The sequence below is a fragment of the Polyodon spathula genome, chromosome 23 (genome assembly GCF_017654505.1).
Source record: "Polyodon spathula isolate WHYD16114869_AA chromosome 23, ASM1765450v1, whole genome shotgun sequence".
In the NCBI taxonomy this organism is placed as follows: domain Eukaryota; kingdom Metazoa; phylum Chordata; class Actinopteri; order Acipenseriformes; family Polyodontidae; genus Polyodon; species Polyodon spathula.
In genome coordinates, this window is record NC_054556.1 from 15,164,588 (window position 1) to 15,187,924 (window position 23,337).

Below are 23,337 nucleotides of genomic sequence, written 5' to 3' on the forward strand. Positions count from 1 at the left end.
CCTTCTCAGAAACTCTTACACTTCCTAGGCCATTTTACCTCTACAGTGGTTTCACTGTCTAGAAGCATGACTTGCAAAAATAGATTTCTTTAACTTGGTTTAGTACCAGATCTAATATTTTAGAATAAAAATACATGTTCACTATAACATATGCTTCTTTCATAGTTGCACATTTTTAGATAGACTGGGCGATTAATAAATCGCACAACATTGTTGGAGCATCGTGAAAACGAGAGGGTACTTGGAGGATGACGTCCAAAAGATAAATTAATTGTAAATTATGATTCGCCATGTATAAAATAAGTGGCAGTTCACAACAGTTAAGATTTATGCAATTAGTTTCTAATACTGAAGAGGCTGAGCGAGCAAGAACATTTGAGAGGTGTGGTACTGTTTAGGATCTTTGAGCTGAGGCTCAGATATTTCCACCATTTACTTTATATAGTGAGAGCTGTGACTCCGAATTGATCAATAAAAGCACCAAATCCTATTGTCTATTCTTGTCTGTATCGGTCATCAACAAAGACGCCGAGCTCATGCTTATTAAATGCAGTATTTCAACAGCAATGATGAAATGCGATCTGAGTCATACTTTGTGGTTGGCCTTAATGTTACTTTACACATTTAACAAATATTAAAGGCGTACTAACCTATTTTTAAACCCATTTCGTAACACTAGGAGCATTATCCCTGATCGTTTTCTTGCTTCTTTAATAAGACTGTGTTATTGGAATGCATAATGCAACACAAAATGTGGCCTTCTTGTGCTGTAAATAACATTCAACATGAACCTAATTTAAACATTAAAAATAATGGTACTTATTTGATTTACGGTTGGTTTCACGGATTCCAATTACCAGTACTGTTAGACTAACTTTCGTTCTCCCGAGATTAGTGCTAAAGTGACTGTTCATTGGCTCCCAGAACACCTTGCGTACACAGTGCATCACCGTAATGTATCGACAAAATGCTACAAATAAGCGGAAATACAGTACGTCGTCAAGAGAACTTGATTCTGGTATGACATCAAGAACCAGAATGGAGAGAACATGCAAGACCACGATGTCAGGACGGTGCCTGACAGAAACTGTCAAGGATGTGGACAAGCCGATTAAATCAATAATCATTGTATTGAAAAAGTAATATACTCCAAACAGTCGTGTGTTTTTAGTTTATGTCCAATGGATGGAAGAAATACTACAAATGTTTCTTACTGTATTTCTTGCATCCAATTGAGGCAATGTGTTGCAGGTGGAGAAGTCAATCGTTACACTCAGAGCCCTTTGAGACCACAGCGGTGCTTTCGAAAAGTTACAAGGATGCAAACAGAAAATCAGATACAAAGTCATTCTGAACATGATATTTCATGTTGGCGAGTAACAATCAAGGTTACATTTCTGTAAAATCTCGATAATCTGTAGCTGTCTCAGTGCTTTCAGAGTGTCTGTCTGATGTCCAAAACTGGATGAATCATAATAACTTTACAATTCTTGTTGTCTCGATTTAAGTCGCTCGATGAAGAGTCTAGGTGTTACTTTAGATCCAGAATTGCGCTTTAACGCGTACTGGATCTGTATGCAAAAATGCATTCTAGAAATATTGCTCGTGTTCGTCATTACTTGGACACAGCTGCAGCAGAATCTTGAATCCTTAATTTGTTACATCAGGGTTGGATTACTGTAATGCTCTTTTTTGACGGACTTCCAAAAAACACTATAGCCAAGCTTCAATTGAATCAAAACTCTGCGGTTAGATTTTTGATAGGTAATTCTGCCTTACTTATAAGGCTCTGCCTGGCCTGGCTCCTTCCTATTTGAATTTATACAGCGCTGTCCCAAATCGAGCGCTGCGCTCTGATGGAGCCTCTAGTGCTTTGTGTACCTTCTTTCTGGACAGTCACCAGGCGTATTCCCACAATTTATTTGTTTAAAATTAGACTGAAGACCTTTTTGTTCGACTAAGCTTACAATTAGATATGTTCTTGTTTGAGTGATTTTGTGAAGCGCCCAGTACTGCCGATTTTCCACCGTTGGGTGATATATTGGTGAGCACAGCTGCTTTCAAAGTAATTGCCTCGAGACGATACGCGGCCACCACAACTGTTTTTATACCAACGTTTCAAAATGAGTTTTATAAAAATAAATCACATTATTTGTTCTTTACTTTTAAAGATAATAGGAAATACTGATAGTGTAATAATTGTATAGCATGCTTGCTGTACACTCTAGTAGTACATAACAGGAGCGCGCTATGTCAGGACCTCGTGGCGCAACGGTAGCGCGTCTGACTCCAGATCAGAAGGTTGCGTGTTCAAATCACGTCGGGGTCAAAACTTTCTTTGTTTCTATTCCACATGTTTTTTTTTTTTGTTTTTTTTTTTTAAACGTGTTTGTATTTAAATGTGTCCGTCCATTTATTTATACAGCCATCAAACAGAGACGTGTTGATTTGCTATTAAATACACACTACCAAATTAATGTTGGCCAGTCTTCAATGACATAGTTGTGTAATAAAGACATAGCAACCCTTCCATGTATGAGTTATTGAAAATAGCTATACAAATACTAGTTTTGAAGATATTGTTTAAAGTACAGCAAGTAATAGTTGAGCCCTTTAAGCTAGCAGACCTTTAAGGATTACATAACAAAGCGATAAAAGTTATCAGGATTTGAACATACGTGTGGTGACCACAATGGCTTTCAAGGCCACCTCCTTAACCAACCGGGCACGACTACCACTATTTACTCTAATGTCATTTGTAAAGAAACGATTTTGGTAGAAAAACACAACGTTTTTGCGGTCAACTGTCGATTTGAATATGTCCAGTAACGTGCCTATATTTCCTTGATTGCGAATATAATACGATGTTAATATTTTGGAAAAATGACTTTGCCAACAGAAGAAGAAAAAAAAAAAAAAAAAAAAAAAAAAAGCTAGCAGAGGATGGTTTCGATCCATCGACCTCTGGGTTATGGGCCCAGCACGCTTCCGCTGCGCCACTCTGCTACAGCTAATGCAGATCTGAATTACCATGCAGAAGAAAAAAAAACTGAAGTCATTGTTTTAACCAACCATACGGCAGTGGCCGGGCAGAACCTTGAAAACGTTGCACATAAAGATGATTCGTTTTCGTTTCTGCTCTGTGCGACTTTTTGACACAGACTACTGCTTCTCTCACAAAGAAGAGACTGCCACACTGCCGGGACCTTTCGCGTGTAGGCGAACGTGATAACCACTACACCACAGAACCATTAATTATCTTGTTTGCATTCACATATGCTGCAGCTGAGCCCGTCTTTTGCTGCAGTGTCGATATGGCGGGACTCGTCGATGTGTGCTTAAAGGGCAATACACAAAGCAACAGGGAAGTTGCATGCTTCCTTAAACACATTTCAAACTGCTCATTGGAAATGTTATAACATTTTTTTTTAAAAAGTAATCTGTTATTTGCAATATTAAAATTATCGTAATACATTAACTAACACATGTTTCGGTTCGAAGTATTTTTCATTGTTTTCAACAAGTAATCTATTTGCATAAACAATAATGCAATCTGTGTAAATAAAGATATTTTGTCCCAATTTGAATGCAAATTAAATGATAAACTGAGTGTTTAACAAGGCTTTGTCAATTAATGAATACACCTCTTACAGCAATTAGACATTACAGCTAGTTTCCTTTAAGGACTTTTTTTTTTTTTTTTTTTTTTTTTTAAAGAAACACGTGGATGATTTTAACCAAATTCATATTAGCTGGTGCTTACCCCACTGACTCACATTATGCTGGGGCTGGGACATTTCACTGTGGGGCTAATAAGCAAGAAGGTGATATTAGGTAGGTTTGACATGAGGTACACCCCAGTATAATAATTAACCTGTCCCCTGCTAGGCTATTCCTAGCTGATGTAAGAAACACAACTGTACTGCCACAATGTAATGACTAAAACAGAAAATGTGCCAAGAACATATAATTCAGATGATAAAATATATCTGAGTGCTTCTAAGGTTTTAAAATGAATTAAGAATGGTCTTTCCCCTTCTTAGCATTCGCATCATTGAATCTTGTGGTGAAGTTTTCCTGGTGTATTATACTTTTTAATCAGGATATACACATTTTTGACATACAGCACTATAGATACAACTATTTCTCACAGATATCTAAGCATTAGTGAAGTAGGTCCCATGGTCTGATATCTGCTGAACCACTGGAGTGAGTGTGTGAACAATACCACAGGAAGTTATAAGGAACCATGAAGCAGTGTGTGTGTGTGTGTATCTGCAAATCAAGCAAGAAAACAAAAGATCTTCAACACAGAAAAGGAGAACAATGCTAATATTGCTCATGTCTAAGTGTTACAGAACTCCCCGCAGTTTTTAAAAAGAAACAAATTTTTTTTTTCAATCACACATCATGGGTCATAAATCAACTGGACATAACATTTCACCAGGAACTTTCACCAAAAGAATTCTTCTTAGGATCACAGTGTATCCAGATCTCGCTCCCTCCTACAACAATGCTGGCTTTCTGTTCCCACGGTACACCACTCATTTCACTCATATTGCTGCGGGAGGCAGCATGAATGGGATACACTGAGATGTCTGGGAGACAAATTCTCTTTCTCCTGACGAACCTTCACAAGTAACAATTTAATTAAAAATGATCTTATCTATTTACCTATGATGTGTGACTAAAACAAATATAAAAACAAAGGAAATTTTGCTATGAACATGGGATACAGCTGTGATATGGACGACATAGGCTACAGCAAGGTAAAGTAGTATGCTTCTTGTAAACACTGCAGGAGGTTCTGAACACTTTACCCTCATGTTAACATACAGACACACAGACAGATGGACAGAGGCCTCCATATACCCCCAGATTCTTGTGCTAAACTATGGCCAGGTCAAGGTTCATCACAATTGAAGGATCGCATCTCTAGATGTATGTGGAAGCAGAGAGTGACTGACTACACTTGATAACACATGCTAAAGAATGATCTTTTCATCACAACTGGATAGGAGGTTTTCTAAAATTGTAACATTGAAAGTGTGTGACAAAGGGGTGGCACCAAATAGTTGACTGCTCAAATAGAAAAGTGATAGTGGACCTCAGGAACTGCCAATCAATCAATCAATCAATCAATCAATCTTTATTTTATCTAGCACCTTTCGTAGTGGACCACCATCACAAAGCTCTTTACAAGATGCAGTAATAACAAGGAAATCCATAATACTTCAAATACAGAGAAATGCATAATACATGATATACAGTTAAAAAAAAAAAAACATGCATAATACATTAAATACACTAGAAAGTGCATAATACATGATAGCAGCATAATACATGAAATAATACATTAAATACAGTGGAAAGTGCAGAATACATGAAATAGTACATTAAATACAGTGGAAAGGGCTTAAAGAGCATGGAAAACAAACCTTGAGAGTTGATTTAAAGTGAGCGACGGTGGAAGCATCACGCATCAAAGCTGAGAGGGTGCCAATGAGTCTGAGCCATGAAGCTAAATGAGCGTTGTCCAAGTGTGGTGCACTATCAACTTATTACACGGTGTGCGACGTCATCAACGTCATGATATAACGTGTGTTAAGACTGGCTTGACAAAGATTCTAAATCTGTTTTAGATTTAAAAAAAATTCCAAGCAGTTTTCAAATCTAGTGCAGAGTCAGCTAAAACATTATTACAAATACATGATTTGAGTAATCGTTATACCCCTAGTGTGACATACAAACATAATCCATGTACCTACGCCCCCCCCACCTTCAATTATGATGTACACAATATTTTATTCTTAACAAGTTTATGCAAAGTTGGACAAGTGGTTCTCTAGATAAATGTACATAAGAAATCCTGCCTCCAAAAAATCCCACCTGTAGGTAAAAATTGGATTTGTTAACAGGTATTTAATACTTTGAGAACTTGCATTTTGAGAATTTTCATTGATGGGTTCAACTGAGCACCATACATTTCAGAGCTGAAGCTGCACCTGTTCTGAACAGGAGACACAGTTAAACGTTTGGCATTTAGACTGCTTCTCTAGCATCTGTTAGGAAGCCTTGGCGGGAAATGCGGTCTGAAGCAACCAAGAACAGTATCTTGTCAAATCTAGATAGGTTTGTTACTGATCTGAATGAACAATGTTCTTTCAAACAAACAGGAAAACAAAGCGGTTACAGCTTACTATTACAGTATTAAAGAAATTGTGTTTTTAGTAAAAGTTAGTTTTTTTTAAGAACTCTCTTACATAAACCAGTTATAAAAATAAATATCTAAATATTTCTTTGGGTCTCAAACTAGAATGATTTGGACAAAATAAACAAAACACCCGTCATATATAGAACACACTTTGATGTGACTGATGTTTTTTAAAATTTTTTAATGGCAATGTGACTAATGTATTCTTGAAGCAGAATTGGTTTTGTCGTGTTAAGGTACTATAATATATTTTAAGTTTTGAGGGTTTCAGTGGAAAGAAGACTAATGTTTTATATCACAGCTAATCTAATAATATCAACTATTCCAAATCTACGAATGTATTGTGTAATGTGTAAAAGATACATCAGCTTGACTTTTTCCATAAAACGTTACCTTAAATCAATGGAATGCAACATTAAGCAATGAAAGCACTGGCATCAGCCCGTTGTGATGTCATACGTGCATGTTGGCTGCCCACGATACAAAAAAGAACAGCTTTTCTGCAAACCTGATTCGGTTCTTACTGTATTGAACCTGATTAATTTATATTTTGCATTTCTACAAATCCCAGTATACTACAATCTACGTGTTAAACTATCAGCAATGCGGTCACTCCAATTGGTCAGAAAGTTCCTCTTGTTTACCGAATGATCAGCTTGCCACGTCACTCAAATGCTCGAGAAAGACGGGCACTTGTGAGACCTAATCAGAATGTTCCAATTTCCAGCCAGCCCTCTGACCAAACATATAGGAATCCAATCAGATTCCAGCAAGCGGAGGTGTTTGTTGTTTGACAGGAACCAGAATTCGGGTAAAAGGGAACGTAAAAAGCGACCAAACTTTCGTTTTGTTCGGTTTTGAAATTAAAACATGATGAGGGCCAGTTCTAGGCAAACATGCAATGGAGATCTATAGTAATTGGGCTGCTCCTGTTGAGACTGGCACTCAATTGTATCTTGTGGTTCACATTCGGGTTGGGTTTTTATCAGAACTTCCATTCTCAAAAAGTGGACCTTTACGGCGATAACGAGAAAGTCGCTTTTGAAAACCCTTCGTGGCTGAATAATAACCTACAGAATGGGGACAGCAAGACCTGTTCGAAAAACGTTAAACATACCTCGAAAAACTCTTACCTTAATTACTTTGAGGACGGAAAAGACGAGTACGCTCAAAAATACAACTCTTTCCCGGATAACCTGAAGGTAAAAATGAAGGACATGGCGAAAGAAATGTTTTATTTTGGATATGACAACTACATGAAATACGCTTTTCCTGAAGATGAACTGAACCCGATTGACTGTGAAGGCAGGGGACCCGATGTGCTAAATCCGTAAGTGTCATTTCTATTTTGCATGTTTTAAAATCCACACTGTTATTATTGTTAACCGCAGTTTGTGTTCTGTTTTATTTATTGCGGTATCGCTATGTTAAAATATGAATTATTAGACTCGTGTATTGCTTGCCAGCCCCACGCACTTCTGTGTAAACTGTACTTCATGTTTACATTGCCAGTTTCTACTTTTACTTCTGTAATTTTCAGAGAAAGCAACATAAACAATGTATCAAAACGTGTACCAAATTAATTTTGCATTGGAATTCTAGTTTAAGTTTAATTGGCTTGAAATCGAACAGCAGTGTAGGGATGGACTGTGTTTAGGGCAGTGTATGAGAATCGTCCGGCAGCTTAAAAAAAAACCAAACGCACCCCCTGACCCCCGTCCCCCAAAAAACCCCAAAACAAACAAACAAACAAACAAACAATTTTTTTTTTTTTTTTTTTTAACAGGATTTGAAAGATTTAGAAGCGTCAGACATAATAGTGCACGAAATAATTGTACAAAAGTACCTGAATACAGAATACGGAAGAGTCGCTGCAAACTACTTTTTAAAGAGAATTCTTAAGACAAACCATCAAACATTTACCAGTAAATTAAAGTTTTAAGGAATCTGAAGCATTCTGCAATAACAATTTCTGGTCTGAGACAAATATAACTTCCCTAAAAACAGACCACAGTATGATGACAGTACATATCTGCTGCATAATTTCTACTTTATGTTGGTGTGTCTTGTGTGTGCCTACCCTTATCCTGCAGGCTCAGAGTCCACAAAGCTGTCAGTTTCAAGGTTCAATCTTATGTCCTGCACTCAAGCTGTTGTCTTTCCAGGTCAAACATCAACATTAATGATGTGTTGGGGAACTATTCTTTGACTCTGATTGACATACTGGACACGTTGGTGGTGAGTTGTCAGCTTTTTACTTTTTTGCACACAATAAATCATTTACCTTTTGTAGTTTTATTCAGTGATTTTTTTTTTTTTTTAAACAGAATAACCAAGGCTTTTAAATACATTTTCTCACCTTCATTGTCATTATCACATCCAGATCTTACTTTGTGGCTATAAACTATTCAGTCAGAGATGCCATTCCCCTTGCATTAAGCACCCAAGGTTTCACAAAAACTCTTATTTCTAGTTCCTAAGCCATAGGTAACTGGATTCAAGGAGCACTGATGCCAGCTGTATGTTACTACAGGCCGTAATGGCCTTCAGTTCAATAAATTTGTAGAGGGCACTGTTGCAACTAAACTTGTCAAGGCCGAAGTGTAGGCTCGTGTGCAGTTTTGATTTAGAATTCATATATAACCCTAATTATTGAAAGAAAATCAGTTTAACTTAAGTGTTTATTTATTCAGAATATGCTGGGTCTTTGTTGTCAACCAGCAGCCTAGACTGTGCTCAAGACTAATTTTTTGTCTTAGGAGCCAGTGGCTGCTAAGCCAAAACAAATTGGTCACCAAATCCAATTGTTGGGTGACATTTTAGGAGCAGCTTGGTTACCACCATATATAGCTACATAAAATACAACAACTTGTTAAGACACTAAAATGATACTAAAACAGTAACTTGCATCAGGTTGTTGTGATTTTGTTTTTCAAGCTACACATTGTTTACAGTTTGTGTTCTTGGACAAAGTGCGGTGATGTAACGTGGACTCTTGTGTCTTCTCTTCAGGTGATGGGGAATGTCTCGGAGTTCCATAAAGCTGTCAAGTTGGTGATTGAGACGGTCTCCTTTGACAAAGACTCGACTGTGCAAGTGTTTGAAGCCAATATCAGGTAAGTTACATTTCTACACATTTGTACCTCGTTCATTGACGCAGATCAATACATAGATATTTGTTTGCACAACACTTGAAACCTGAAGTTCTCTAATAGCAGTGTTTTCATTTGGTTTAATGGTTCCAGTATTTATATGGAGCTGATTTTCTTTATCCTGTGGTCTGCTTTTGCTCTTGCAGTTTTCCTGAATGCAGTTTTCTCATTTTGACTAGCATGGCTTGGGAATGAGCAGCCATAGAGGGGTCCTCCCCCAGCATGTGTGTGTGACCCTGGTTGGTGCTTGCAGCACTGTGTTGTGAAATACTTGCAGGCAGAATGATAAAAATAGCTGCTGAGAATATGCAATATGGTGTTTTTAAAGTACACTTAAATCTAATTTTTCAATTACATTTGAAAATATGCGAGATGTCAGAAAAAATCTCTTCCTTTCAGAACATGTTCTTCTGGCATTTACCACTATGCTAAGTTAACATCTATTTTTCTCTAAAAAGAAAACAAAATGTTGCTGTGGGGGATGAACGAAGGACCTCAAGGTGTTCATTCTTACACACACTTGGTTGTTTTTTTGTCCCAGTTTTGTAACAATAGCAGTTTGAATTTATTTTTGCAAATAGGTGGTAAATGCTTTGTGAATATGGCCAAATATGTTAAAACCATCCTTCTAAAAGTTTACCATAGTAACAGCATAGCAAAGTTTAACAAACCAATATGAAAATGCATAGGTAAGGTATGGTAAATCCTATGCACATTTACAGCTACTGTAAATATTGTACATGCAAGTCATGGTGAACTTCAAATTTTTCTATTTACAGCTGTGCCAGGGGAGACATATTGTGATACTGTTTATTTACATGGAATTTTGACTTCTGTATTTTTAATATTAAATTACAATATTTGACCTAATAAGAGAACGCAATAGAGAAATACGACACTTTGTATATTACCCACAGTGACACTTTTTATCACATTCTATAAATCATTAAGCAGTACATCTGCATGTAACAATCAAACCATATAGCAGTTTCTTGTGAGTGTTGGGAAAAGTGGGTTATAAATGCAAAAATGTCTTCTGTACAGCTATAATGTACATATACATTGTTACAGAAGGCACTGTCCATAAAACATATTTTTGGCAAGGTATAAGCAGGTATTAATTTATTAGAAAAATGAATTGGAGAGTGTTGCTATCTAATAGTGGAGAATAGGGCTATCAGTTAAGCCTCAAAATAGCAATCGATTAATTGGGCACACAAAATATAATCGGTCAAGTAAGTATCTATGATTGTACCGCCCACATACGTTTTCTCCCCCCGATGTGATTTATTTTAATATCGCTGCAGTCAAGAAAAAGCTTGTGCACAGCAATTGAATGCGAGGGGTAATTACGCCTTGGTAACGTCAAGAGAAAAAAAAACCCTCCAAAAAAACCACAATATTCGCAACAAGCCTAAAGCAAGTTTAACATACTACAGGGATGTTACTAAAATATTTATTCCAAACAGATTACAGTACTTTAGAATGTAGTCTACATAAACCAGACAAGTTTATGAAAAAAAAAAAATGATATATATTTTTTATTCTGTGACAGCTGCAGCATCATGCATTGCATCTTGTTAATACTGTACCACCTAACCTTCACTATCTGTGAAACACATAATGCTGAAATCCCTGCCTATAATAATAATAATAATAATAATAATAATAATAATAATAATAATAAATAATAATAATAATAATACATTGATTTACTTACCACAACATGCAGACCCGCTAAGGGTCAAGCTGATCGTTACTCCAAAATTGTGGTTAACATGACTGATGGTTTTTAAATCAATTTTTTTTAAGTTCTTGAATATTGTTAAATTAATTGTATACAGTTGATTTTGAAACTCCAAAGAAGCGCAAACTATATACAGTCAGTGTTCTTCAATGTGCACATTCTATGCACAGGCTATTTGTCAGGAATACTAGCCTGTCGTCCTGCTCTGGATTCAAGGCTTCACACTTTTTTATTTTTTTTTATTTGTTTATATCGAACACAAAAGAGCGTACTTCCAAAGCATTTTCAAAACTGATTCGCTATTAGGGTGGGACCAGCAAATCAGATGCTAGTTAACATGAGCAGGAAAAGAAGAGCACGCCCACTGCCAAGTAAATAGCAATGTGTTTGGTGCACGTTACAAAAATGTAATTATTGAATCGATTATCTAGTATTTATATCGATGTATATAATGAGGAATTGAATTGATCGAAAAATCGATTTTTTAAATTTAATTGTAGCAGCTCTAGTGGTGAATGGTGTTACAGAAAGAAAAGATTCCACCAATGTGTCAGTAACATGGGAATCTCTGAGTGTGTTATCTGTTTGTGGTCGCCAAAGCTCAAAGGCGTGTTTCCTCAGGAACGTAGTCAGCTATTCATAATGGCAAGACTGCTTTTAAATATTCTTGTCATTTTTAAGATGGTTGTCTGTTTAAAGGCGCTTAAGCATGGAAGGTACTGTAAATGCAATAAACACTGTCCCCATAGAGTGTATAGTGTTGTCAAATAATGCACACCCAAAGAACTGCTTTATTTACAGCAGTGCCTGCCCTGCAGTGTCCTAGTGTCATTGTAATATTCGTGTTTATAAAGTGCTGAATTACTTGTTCACCATTTTCTGGCCTCTGGCAATCAGTTTTGTTCTGTAAATACAAAAAAAACCATAATGTTTATATTAAAGGAATGTGTTCATTTAAATCTCTTCAAATGCATGTAGGTTACATCGGACTGTTTCCCAGATCTTTTCCGATACCATATTTTACTCTTACTTTGTAACAGTTAAAGACGGTTGATGAATTAACAGGAGATGCAGGTGCCTGGACAGTTTTGTACTGTATCTAAAGTAAGGTTCTGCAGCGTGCACCACAGCTTTTACTGCCAGGATGTAGTAAAGCTAGTTTTTCTAACTGGTTTTTCCTTTTGATTCTGAAATGTGAGTTTTCAGAATGAAAAACAACCCTTTACTCATTATTGAAGAATATCTACATGTGATTTTTCAGAATGAAAAAAAACCCTTTACTCATTATTGAAGAATATCTACATGTTACTGTATTAACTGGTTGTTTGTTATATATGAGGTAAACAACGGTTAACCATAATGTTTTTGACAGCTGTGGCGTTATACAAGGGCTCTAACCCATTGCAGTTCAGTCGTGCGCATTCTACAAAGGATCTGTGTTACACTTAGTGTAGGTGTTATATTCTGAACAATGTAACACCCTAGAAGGTATTGCCCCTTTTACAATCTGCTTCATTCTCCCCAGGATTCTTGGAGGTCTAATTTCTGCTCATATTCTCCTGACTGATTCCAAGCAGCCATTCGGTAACGTTGGGCTTCAGGACTATGATAATGAGCTTTTACACCTGGCTCACGACCTAGCTGTGAGACTTCTGCCAGCATTTGAGAATACCGGAACAGGAATCCCATACCCTCGGGTAGGCAGGACTTTACTCAATACAGGGTTTGACTTGTAATCACTCCTGTAAGAGATTTGCTTTTGCTGTGTTAATAAAGGTTATAGTTCTCATAGATTTGATACTGTATTATATTGAGTATGAGATAAAAATCTATGTATCTATTTATCTAATAAACAGTATCAAATCTGTTATCGCTATTACCACCACTTTCAAATCTTCATTGCTTGTAAAATTGTAAATACAATTTTGTTTCAAACCAGGTACCTAATCACAACTTTAAATGTACATGGGCTTTGTGAAAAGTGCATTTGCCCTAGCTAACAGTATATAACACAATTTTTGTTCCTGGGTAGTAAGTGTTATTTCCTAATTGCTTATGTCTCAAAAGTATAGAAAATGGCTATTATTCCCCACAAACTTTGCTTTTGTGACCAGGACAGTGATATTTCAAAATCTCACTATTTCCAATGGGAAAACGGGCAAATGTGTGTCTTTTCGTTCACATAAAGTCAGTAAAAAACAACATATGAATCCAAATTAACACGTATTTATACTAAAGTAATACAAAAATGACTACAAAAGATTTAGAAGTGAGTAGTTTTTCGAGATTTACGATTATACTGTAAATACTGACTTTATGTGAACGAAAAGACACACATTTGCCCGTTTTCCCATTGGAAATAGTGATATTTTGAAATATCACTGTCCTGGTCACAAAAACAAAGTTTGTGGGGAATAATAGCCATTTCTATACTTTTGAGGCATAAGCAATTAGGAAATAACACTTACTACCCAGGAACAAAAAAAAAAAAAAAAATTATTGTTACACGGTGTAATCAAAACCATTTTCTTTAGGATATAGTTTGCTACATTTTTGTATAAACTCACCAATGCGGAACAAGTAAGAAACAGATAGGTAGTTCTAGCCTATTATCTTTCTTTACTTGGCAGTTTTTTTCTTATGTGAAAAACTTTGAGTTTTGACGGACTGTGACCAAACTGCTGTAGAGCAGGGTACATGGTCTTTCTCTACTGAAGGCTGTTTTTTGACCTGCTCTAAGGTAAACCTAAAGAGAGGAGTCCCCCCGGACAGTATCAATGAAACCTGCACTGCCGGAGCTGGGTCGCTCTTGGTGGAGTTTGGGATCCTCAGCCGCTTGGTCGGGGATTCAACCTTTGAATGGGTGGCACGAAGGGCGGTGAAGGCACTCTGGAAACTACGCAGTAATGAGACCGGCTTACTAGGCAAGTCTTATATATTAGCAACAGCAGTTCCACACCAACACATGCTACAGCGTTAACACTGTAAAAGTTTGTGAGTAACACCCGTCCCACCACAAATGTAAATTCAAAATTAGAGCTATCAGTACAATGAGTTAGTTGATTAGCACGACTCTTATCAACAATATTAGAGATTACTATAGACTAAAAATTACGATTGACATGTTTAATCACAATTCTACAGCTAAATGCAAAAATGTGTGGCATGCAAACACCTCTGTATATCCCCAGTATCTGATATACACAAAAACTTATGCTAAATAATGTTAATACCAAGTTTCATGACTTGGACAAGTGGTTCACAGGATATATACAGAAATCTGAGAAGTGGGACAATCATAAGTAAGATCACAATATTCCCTTCTCAAAAGGATTTAATTCCTTGCTCGGAATAAAAAAGCTTGCACCATTCAAGTTTCCAATTCTTAAATTTTATTTATTTCTAATTGTGTAACATTTGCAGAAATGCTTTTCAATTGTGAAGAAATTCTAGCATCAAAACTTGGGTCTTGTCTCTACTAGTTAACATATTTAGAGACCACTTCTCCAGTTGTGAGTGAGAAACACATGTATTTCTGCAGGTGCACACAGTGGATATAGGTCCCTGTGATTTACACTCATTTTTCTGATGGGTTTTATTTTATATTAAGTTGTGGTGGGATGACTGTTAGTGACCTGCTTGTTTTGGATTGTAATGCCCTCTTGGTTGATCTGATGCAGGTAATGTGGTGAACATTCAGACGGGCCAGTGGGTTAGCAAGCAGAGCGGTCTGGGAGCAGGAATGGATTCTTTCTATGAGTATCTGCTGAAGTCCTACATCCTTTTCGGAGACGAAGAGGATCACAAGATGTTTAATGCTGCGTATGAGAGTATTCAGAGCCATCTCAGGAGAGGGTACGATGAAGCAAACAGACATTTCATTATCTGCAGAAAGTTCCATTACACTGTCATTATTTTGCTGTTTTTAACCCTTTGCTGCCCAGTGTCCAATATATTTTTTACATTCTGAAAAAAGGTATTAAATGGGTATGGAAACATACCCTGGGCAGTAAAGTGTTAAAACAAATGCTGCCGATGTAATTGGTGCAATTGCATTGATCTTTATAAACCAGTTTGACAATAACATGTTTTTGGCTGATCATTTGCAGAAGTACTGCTTTGCAAAAATGCAGCTGAAACCAGCATTGTTTTCGGTTTGGCTCTGGTTATGTTTTGAAATTCAGTAGCAGACCTTTTGAAACCGTAGGTACCTGGCTACAGATTTCACTTTAGGCATGGCTGGTTCAAGCTGATTTGACTTTGTCTTTTGCTTTTGACAATTTTTTTTTTTTTTTCTGTTTTTTTGTAAGCTGTGCCTCATTTATATCTAATGTAAGTAATAATTTCTTGAATTCTGTTTGGACTTCAGACGAGAAGCCTGTAATGAAGGAGAAGGGGATCCACCACTATATGTGAATGTGAACATGTTTAATGGACAGATAATGAACACATGGATAGACTCGCTTCAGGCTTTCTTTCCCGGTCTCCAGGTGCAGTATTTTGGTAATGTAAAAACTAGTTTTGCCAGAGGTAGGCAACCAAGACTCCTATATCTCTTCCAGACCTTAAAAAAAACAAACAAATACAACAACAAAAAACCACGGTAATAAGGTTCACAGATTCTAAAATAAATGCTATTTCATGACCCTAAGAAAAGTGTTATTGACTTTTGTACTCTTGTTCATACTGTGGGTAGTCTTATTTTCAGTAGGTACTGTATTTCAAGATATTTCACAATTAAACATAACATTTATTAAAGCAGAAAAAAATAGTGTTGTCACATTGAAAAAGTGTCGAGTTATTCTACAACAAATGTTAATTATTTTAATGCTTTCTTGAAAAAACAATTACATGCTAAATTGTAGAATACTGGCATTTTTAGTTTATTCCTCTTTTATAGGCATTCTGTTTTCACCATCAGCAAATTATCTAACAATAAAAACATAAATACATGTAAAAATAACGAGACCCCTTAGATTTGAACTTGAAATACACTGGTCTTTCTCAGGACGGGTAACTCAAATTGAAACCCCTATCTCACAATTGTTTGTTTAATTGAGTTGCAGGTGTTAAGTGGTGACATTGAAAATGCAATTTGCCTTCATGCCTTTTATTACGCCATTTGGAAACGCTTTGGCGCTCTCCCGGAGAGATATAACTGGCAGCTCCAGGCACCTGATGTCCTGTTTTATCCACTGAGACCTGAACTGGTGGAATCCACATATCTTCTTTACCAGGTATGTTCTTAAAACAAGGGAGAAGTGCACAGGGAATTGCATCTATTAGGAAGAAGCCATATTAAGCAGTAACTTGGCTAGTACCGCTTTAAGTCTTTCTTATGGTTACCTTATTGCATTCCACAGATTCACTTGTTTTTTCTCAGTGTCCAGTCTTGCAGTTGTGTATGTTTATGCTTGTCTAATCTTAAACTTGCCTCTTTTGTTTTGTTCTTAATACCCAGGCCACCAAGAACCCTTTCTATCTCCATGTAGGAATGGATATTCTCCAGAGCCTTGAAAAATATACCAAAGTCAGGTTGGTGCTCATGGATACCCTGGAAAAGTCCAGTAATAACCTCTGTACCCAACAGCAGCTGTGCTTTTCTTAACTTTTTATTAGCTTCAATACCATGTTCACATTTTGCTCTCTTTCAAAAGTCCCTGATTGTACAACAGTAAGCAGAAGCCCTCTCCTTTTATGTTGGACTTTGTCGTTCATTATTTCATTAGTTCATTAACTTTAGTTGCTTATCAAGATTATGATTGAACAGCGTTAAAACATTTCTGACTCTAGCTCGGTTGATTTTTTTTATTTATTTTTTTTTAATTCATTTTCCAATTCAACTGAACTGGATTCTTGTATATAGATACATTTATATTTGGCAATAACATTTTGAATGAAGTTTTAACTACAAATATTTTACATGGGATAAATAACTCCAAATTCTGAATTGGCGTTCAAATGATAAACCGTTTCTCTTGCCACAACAGATTTCATCTCTTATTGTTTATCCCTTACTTAATTAAAAAACAAATCTGGGAATTCATAATCGGTTACAATCTGACCGGACAAGAATTAGCAAAGTGTTTCTGTGCACTGGTACCATAATGCTAGAGTTTTTTTATTTAATGCAGTAAATATTGGTTCTATATAAATTCAAGCTTCAAGAGCACTCTGCACTTTTTTATTATTATTATTATTATTATTTTCTTATCTTTGCAGCCATTTGGTATCTTCAGTAATAATCTGTATGCAGGGAGACTGCAGTGCTATTATGTAAATCCCTGACAGCCTTTGGCTGATTCTCCAAAGGGCTAGCATCCTCCTGAGCTGTTCCCTTTTTCATAGATGCGGCTACGCCACTCTGCATCATGTTGTGGACAAGTCAAAGGAAGACAGGATGGAGAGTTTCTTTCTCAGCGAGACCTGTAAATATTTGTTTCTGGTATGTGCTTTTGTGAAACGTTGTTTTTTTGATATTTTGAAAGTTATTTCAAAAGCAGTACATCTTAGTACCTATGTTTTAAATATCCATAGTTTTTATATGTTAAATACAAGGTGAGTAATGCAGAACCTAACTCTAGCAAATGCTGGACTGTAGGTAAACATTCTTGGAGTATGAAAGGATTAGGTATAGGGTGATTGCTGTCATTACCAATAAGTCAATGTGGGAGAAAAGTAAAGATATCTGAAGACCTTAGGCAGAATTATTTATTGTCATAAAGGTGGAGTACCCCAATTTAAACTATTGTTTCTATGTAAACTTTTGGGTACAACTGTGTATATAATCTCTTAAGAAATCAAGAGTTTTTTGTGTTTGTGTGACCAATAGTTGACCATTGCTAAGAAGTTTTGTGACTTTTTTTGTGGAGACATTGTTTGACAATGTCCCACTTTTTTTTAAAAATTATAAAATAATATATATATATATATATATATATAATATATATATATATAGGCTTATATATATATATATATATATATATATAATCGTGGAAACCTTTTCATAAAAAAAAACCTTTGGTATATATGCATGCATGAGTGCGTTTTGCAGTATGTTGCAAGCTTAAAGATTTGGCATTTTAAATGGTTTCTATTGTTGCTTTTCAGCTGTTTGATGAAGATAACCCTTTGCACAAATCTGAGAATAAATACATTTTCACTACTGAGGGACATGTTGTGCCAATAGACAAGCGGTTCCGAGAAAAGGTTTGGAAGGATGAAGGGGTCTTGGCCAACACAGAAAAGCCTGAAGTCAGACCAGCCAATACCAGCACCAATGTAAGTGTACAAGCAAAGCGGGAAACACAGGTTTGAGGTTTCGGAGGAGCTGTGATTGTGAAGAGAGTTGACTGCTTTTTAAATACTTGCAGTTCTCTGGGGTTTGATAACTTTACGCTAGATGCTCAGTTTTTAAAATGACGTACATTTCTGGGATTTTTCCAGTTTTTATTCAAAGTGAAAATGGTCCACATGCGATCAGAGTTTTGTGAGTTTTACATGAGTCCCCGAGTGGCTCACCTGGTAGAGGTGCAGCTGCGTGGTGCGCAGGGTGAGTCACACAGCGCAAGTGTGCATCCTGGCTGTACGAAGTAGGCAGATCTTCGCTGGGGACTCCACATTGGCTCTGGCACTCCCATGGATTATGGTGGCAAAACCTGCAGGGCTGGCCTTTGTGCTACAGAGGTCGGTAGCTTGCTGACATACGCTGTCGTGTTCCTTGGTGAAAACAGAAGCTAGCTTGGTCGTGGGATAGGAGGACGCCCACCGACCTTTTCGGTCTCCTGAGCCGGGGGGGGGGGATGACATTTGGGCATTCTAAATCGGGAGAAAATGGGAAGTAAAATAATGATTGGACACAGAAAATAAACTTTACATCCACCTTTGTTGTGAGATTCTAGATTTGGTGTTTGCATCGTTTTTTTTTTTATTTTTTATTTTTCTAACCAAGAACAATTTAATCTAAAATAAGGAGGTGTAGATTTGAAAGTCCTCCGTTTCTTTTCAGTGCAACAGGATTCCCGATGAGAGAAGGTACGCTTTGCCTTTGAAAAGTGTTTACATGAGGCAGATAGATCACATGGTGGGGCTGCTGTGAACACGAACACTGCAGGGATCAGGGGCTCATGCCTCCCACATGCAAGGACTGGGAAGAGGAGCAGGATGCTGCTTGTTTACCAATACGGATTGCTGCAGAAGGGCAGTGTCAGTCCCAGGCAGTTAAGGGTGGTGGCAATCTCCTCTGCATTGACTTTAAATATAAAAATGTGTTGATTCAAATAATTAAGGAATACCTTAGTGCTGTTCTTGTGGAGCTTTATTTTCAAATATGTGATGCAGGTATGTTGCACTCATTTAAAAGCATGTTAAAAAGAAACCAGTTGTTCTTGGCTACTTCAATTCTGGGTGCTTAAAAGTTCAGATATCAGAATATTGCTTCCAATAGTACAGTCCTTTTGCTGTGCTGCATTATTTTCCTGCTGCTTTTACTTTGCCTGTTGTCTCCAGGTTACTCTTGCAAAAGGGGTTTGTAATATATGGATTCAAATGCTCTTGGATCTAAATCTTATTTCAGTCTGCTTACTTTTAGATTATTTAAAAGGGCCTGTGTATTTGAGGATTGTTGGTGCAGTTTTTTTTTTTTTTAAACCAAAAAAAATAGTTTTAACAGGCTTTGCAAAGGACAAAGGCAGCCCCGCAAGTGCGATGAGGTGTAACAGTCTGCCGGTTTTGCCTCCCTAAATCACTGAAGCGCCAGACCCAATCTGACGGCGAAGATCGGCCACTTCACACAGCCAGGTGGCAAACCGTCGCTGTATGACTCTCCCTGCACACCACACGGCTGTGCCTTTACCAGGAGAACCACTCGGATTATCAATAGACCTGAGATGCTCAAACTAAATAGATGGCTGTCAGTCGAGCCCTATCTATAATACTGAATTTGAGTTGATAGACCCGCAGTTCTGCACATCTTGGTTCTTAATATAGTTGAAAAGCTGAGGAACAGTTCATCCTATTACCCAGATACAAATCCCTCAAGTGTGTTGTATTACTAGTATTGTTGTATTAATCCCCTCACTGGTTTGTTCCCTAATGTTTGTTTTATGAAGCTGCATTTTCAAGCCAGTATTAGAGTAGATTCGAAATCAAACCATGTATACACCTCAAACGCGCAGCATCAATTTCATGATCAGATAAGTAGCAGGGATTTATAGTAATGTTTTTGACAGTATTACATCGAGATATAGCTTGCATAGCCTGTAGCTGTTTATATGATTTTCTGAATTGTTTATACTGCAAACCTTGTGTGGGTGCATACAGTGCTTAACGCAAAGCGTGATGCGATTGCACGATTTTTAGAAAAGTTGTGTTTCATTGAAAGGTGAAGTCTAGTCTTCCAGGCCAGCAATTTGATTCCTATGCATAATTCTTTATTCTAAATATTGAGTTGCTTAATTGATATGTCACATCCCCACAGGTACCTAATTGCAAGAGCTGTTGCTTATAATTTAACCGAGGGTGTAGCTGCTGAGTACAGAATGTCAATGACCAAGCATTCGCAATGTTTAAATCGCAGCAGGTTCTAAAAAAACAGATTCAATACATTGATATCAGCTTTTCTTGTTTTTTTTTTTTTTTTAATTTAGATTTTGACTTGTAATATGTTTAAGAGTTCAGCGGCTACCTCTAATCAAGTTGAGAGTATTTTCTCTTGCATTCTTTGTATGACAGGCTGACACAGCAAAGAGTGCAAGAAATCCACTTTCAACTTGATTAGAGGTAGTGACAAAACACTTAAACACACATTCAATTGGTAAACCAAGGCCTTTCAACAAAGAAGCTAAATAGCTTTATATTGTATTCCTATGAAGTGCATTTGTATGGATTTGTAGTTGAAAACCCTTTAGAATGCAAGCATTCTGTTGTGATTCCTGCAATCATGTGCGATCAGTAGTTTTACTTCATACAGGATCTGTTTTATATATTACAATACAAACAAATATTAACTAACCGTTATTTCTTGAAGTATCAATGGAATGGATATTTCTGTGTGTTCTACCGTAATTATGTATTATTCACCTTGGCAGTGATAACATGCTTTTTCACGATGCAGAGAGCGCCTCTTTCAAATTGATTTAGATATTGTGTCTCTCCGTGTACTGAAAGGTTGAGAAGAGAACATTCAAAAAAGTTTCTGATAAATTCTGATAGTTTCTGGAACATGTCTCTCAATCTGCAACGTAGCTATGCCAAGTTATAATTTGTGCGTATGAAACTTTTATAGCTTGCATGCCACCTAGGGATGCATTGAACATGAATTTACAGAAATATGGAACATAGTCTTCCAAACACTGCTTTGTCTCCACTCAAGTCATTGCTTTGTAGTGATGTTTTTAGCACATCTCCATGCTTTTGTTGTGCTTGAAGATTGTAGAATATGCCCTGTAAACTCTTCTCTGTGTCACACTTATTCCTAGCAGCTAAGTACTGTGCAGCACGATCAAAGAAACATTCCACTACAGCTGCAGCAGCACCTGTTAAAAGGGAATTCTGTACAGCACAAATTATTTTAGATCAATAACATTCTACTATCATATGTCTTGTATTTCGTATTTGTGGTTTTTTTTTTTTTTTCTATAAGTTATTTGAAACCTATGTCAGGTTCTGTTATATTGCAAGAGTTGCTGTTCTAAACGGGTAGACAACTTCTAGGAGGGCAATTCCATTACTGATTTAAAAATAATTCTTGGAGGGTTCCCTAACTTTCTTTAAAAAAAAAAAAACCAAAAACTTTGATCATGGGTGTCATAAGTAGATGATGATACAATAGAGTCAAATCCAATTCTACTTTTAATTAATAATAAAAAATAAAACACACGACCAGAACAGGATAAAAACCTCTCAAACTGGATTCTTTTGAATTGGTTCAAATTGTTTATGGAGTGGAAGTGCCGATGTTGCCTGCCCCTGTTCTACACTGTCTTCCATTAGGCGCGCCGTCTGCATATTTCAATACGGAAATAGAAAGAAAAACTAACTCAGGGAATAAAAAATAGACAAATTAGAGAAGTGCAAGAAATAACCTTTAACAGCAATCCGCTTGCCTCCTGTGGGATCGATTTTATGCTTTTTTTTTTTTTTTATGAATGGGTATTAAGACTTATTTTTATGTATGGTATAATAAAACTTGTTTTAACAAATGTAAATGCAATTGTGTAGACTTTCAATACTTTATACATGTATACACACACAGTAAACCATCTTGTATCTGCTCATTACATGTCCGACCTAACCGTTTATCCACCATGATCATACTCTTATTGAACAGAGAAGATTAGTTCAGAGATTGTAGATCCCACCAAGATTCCGTTCACTGTGTTGTATGTGCTCTGTGCGCTGCCATTACTGGTAGTGTCACATGAGTTGTTCGGTGTGTGGATATGTAAATAAATCCTGTTTGCATGTGGGGGGCATATCAACTGCAACCTCTGTCTCGATCTCCTGCCTGTCTCTCAGCAGCGAATGCATAGCCAGAGGGCTACTCTGACACAAGCATTAGTACCCTGTATCTTTTTAAACGGGATTTAGGGGAGCTCCCTAATAAAAACTGAATCTAAAAACAATAATTGTGTGAATATAGCAATTGTTACAGCTGTGTAATAATATTTAAAACAAGATTTATTCATCTGGCTTTGTGTGTGTATGTATGTGTGTGTGTATATATATATATATATATATATATATATATATATATATAATATAAATGCAAAGTTGATATTTCATTAACATTTTTTTTCATTCAGTGGGCCAGATTCTCAAAGCTTTTTTACTCCAGATTATCATTGGCACAAACCCATTACAATCCTGAAACAACTAAGAAACCAATTAAGACTAATTCCAGCACCCTCAATCAAATGCTTTGAGAATCTAGCCCAATGGGTTGAATTTTTTTTTTCTGTTTTCATAAGCCATACAAAAAAACAAAACATTTAAATTAAACTACCCAGTTTTAAGGTACATACAATATAAAAACACATGTAATATGTTTTAATTAAGACAAGTTACAGAAAGTGATTGATAGCATATGTTTTTTGACCTCACCAAACGAATTCATGCCTTCTCAACAAAGCACATTGGCCCCTGTTTTCCACAGCTGTAAAGTCAAGCATTTTGTACTTTGTATGGATTAATGTCGGTTTCCTGACTTCTTTTTTAGTACAGTA

At 36.6% G+C, this 23,337-nt stretch overlaps 1 protein-coding gene and 2 non-coding genes across 3 annotated transcripts; 2 read left to right on the top strand and 1 right to left on the bottom strand.

Annotated features, from left to right (window-relative positions):
• The first annotated feature begins 2,257 nt into the window (after positions 1 to 2,257).
• trnaw-cca lies at positions 2,258 to 2,329 on the top strand. The gene has a single exon. It is a non-coding gene; the product is annotated as a tRNA-Trp (tRNA).
• A 605-nt stretch (positions 2,330 to 2,934) lies between these two features.
• On the bottom strand, positions 2,935 to 3,006 carry trnam-cau. Its single transcript has one exon. It is a non-coding gene; the product is annotated as a tRNA-Met (tRNA).
• Positions 3,007 to 6,994: 3,988 nt separating this feature from the next.
• LOC121298201 (ER degradation-enhancing alpha-mannosidase-like protein 1) lies at positions 6,995 to 22,477 on the top strand. Its single transcript, XM_041225144.1, has 12 exons — positions 6,995 to 7,544; positions 8,380 to 8,452; positions 9,227 to 9,330; positions 12,639 to 12,810; positions 13,854 to 14,037; positions 14,794 to 14,968; positions 15,483 to 15,603; positions 16,180 to 16,350; positions 16,575 to 16,648; positions 17,462 to 17,558; positions 18,224 to 18,394; positions 19,122 to 22,477. Exons 1-12 carry the CDS (start codon positions 7,111 to 7,113, stop codon positions 19,209 to 19,211), a joined length of 1,866 nt encoding a protein of 621 aa, XP_041081078.1. The 5' UTR covers positions 6,995 to 7,110; the 3' UTR covers positions 19,212 to 22,477.
• Positions 22,478 to 23,337: the final 860 nt, after the last annotated feature.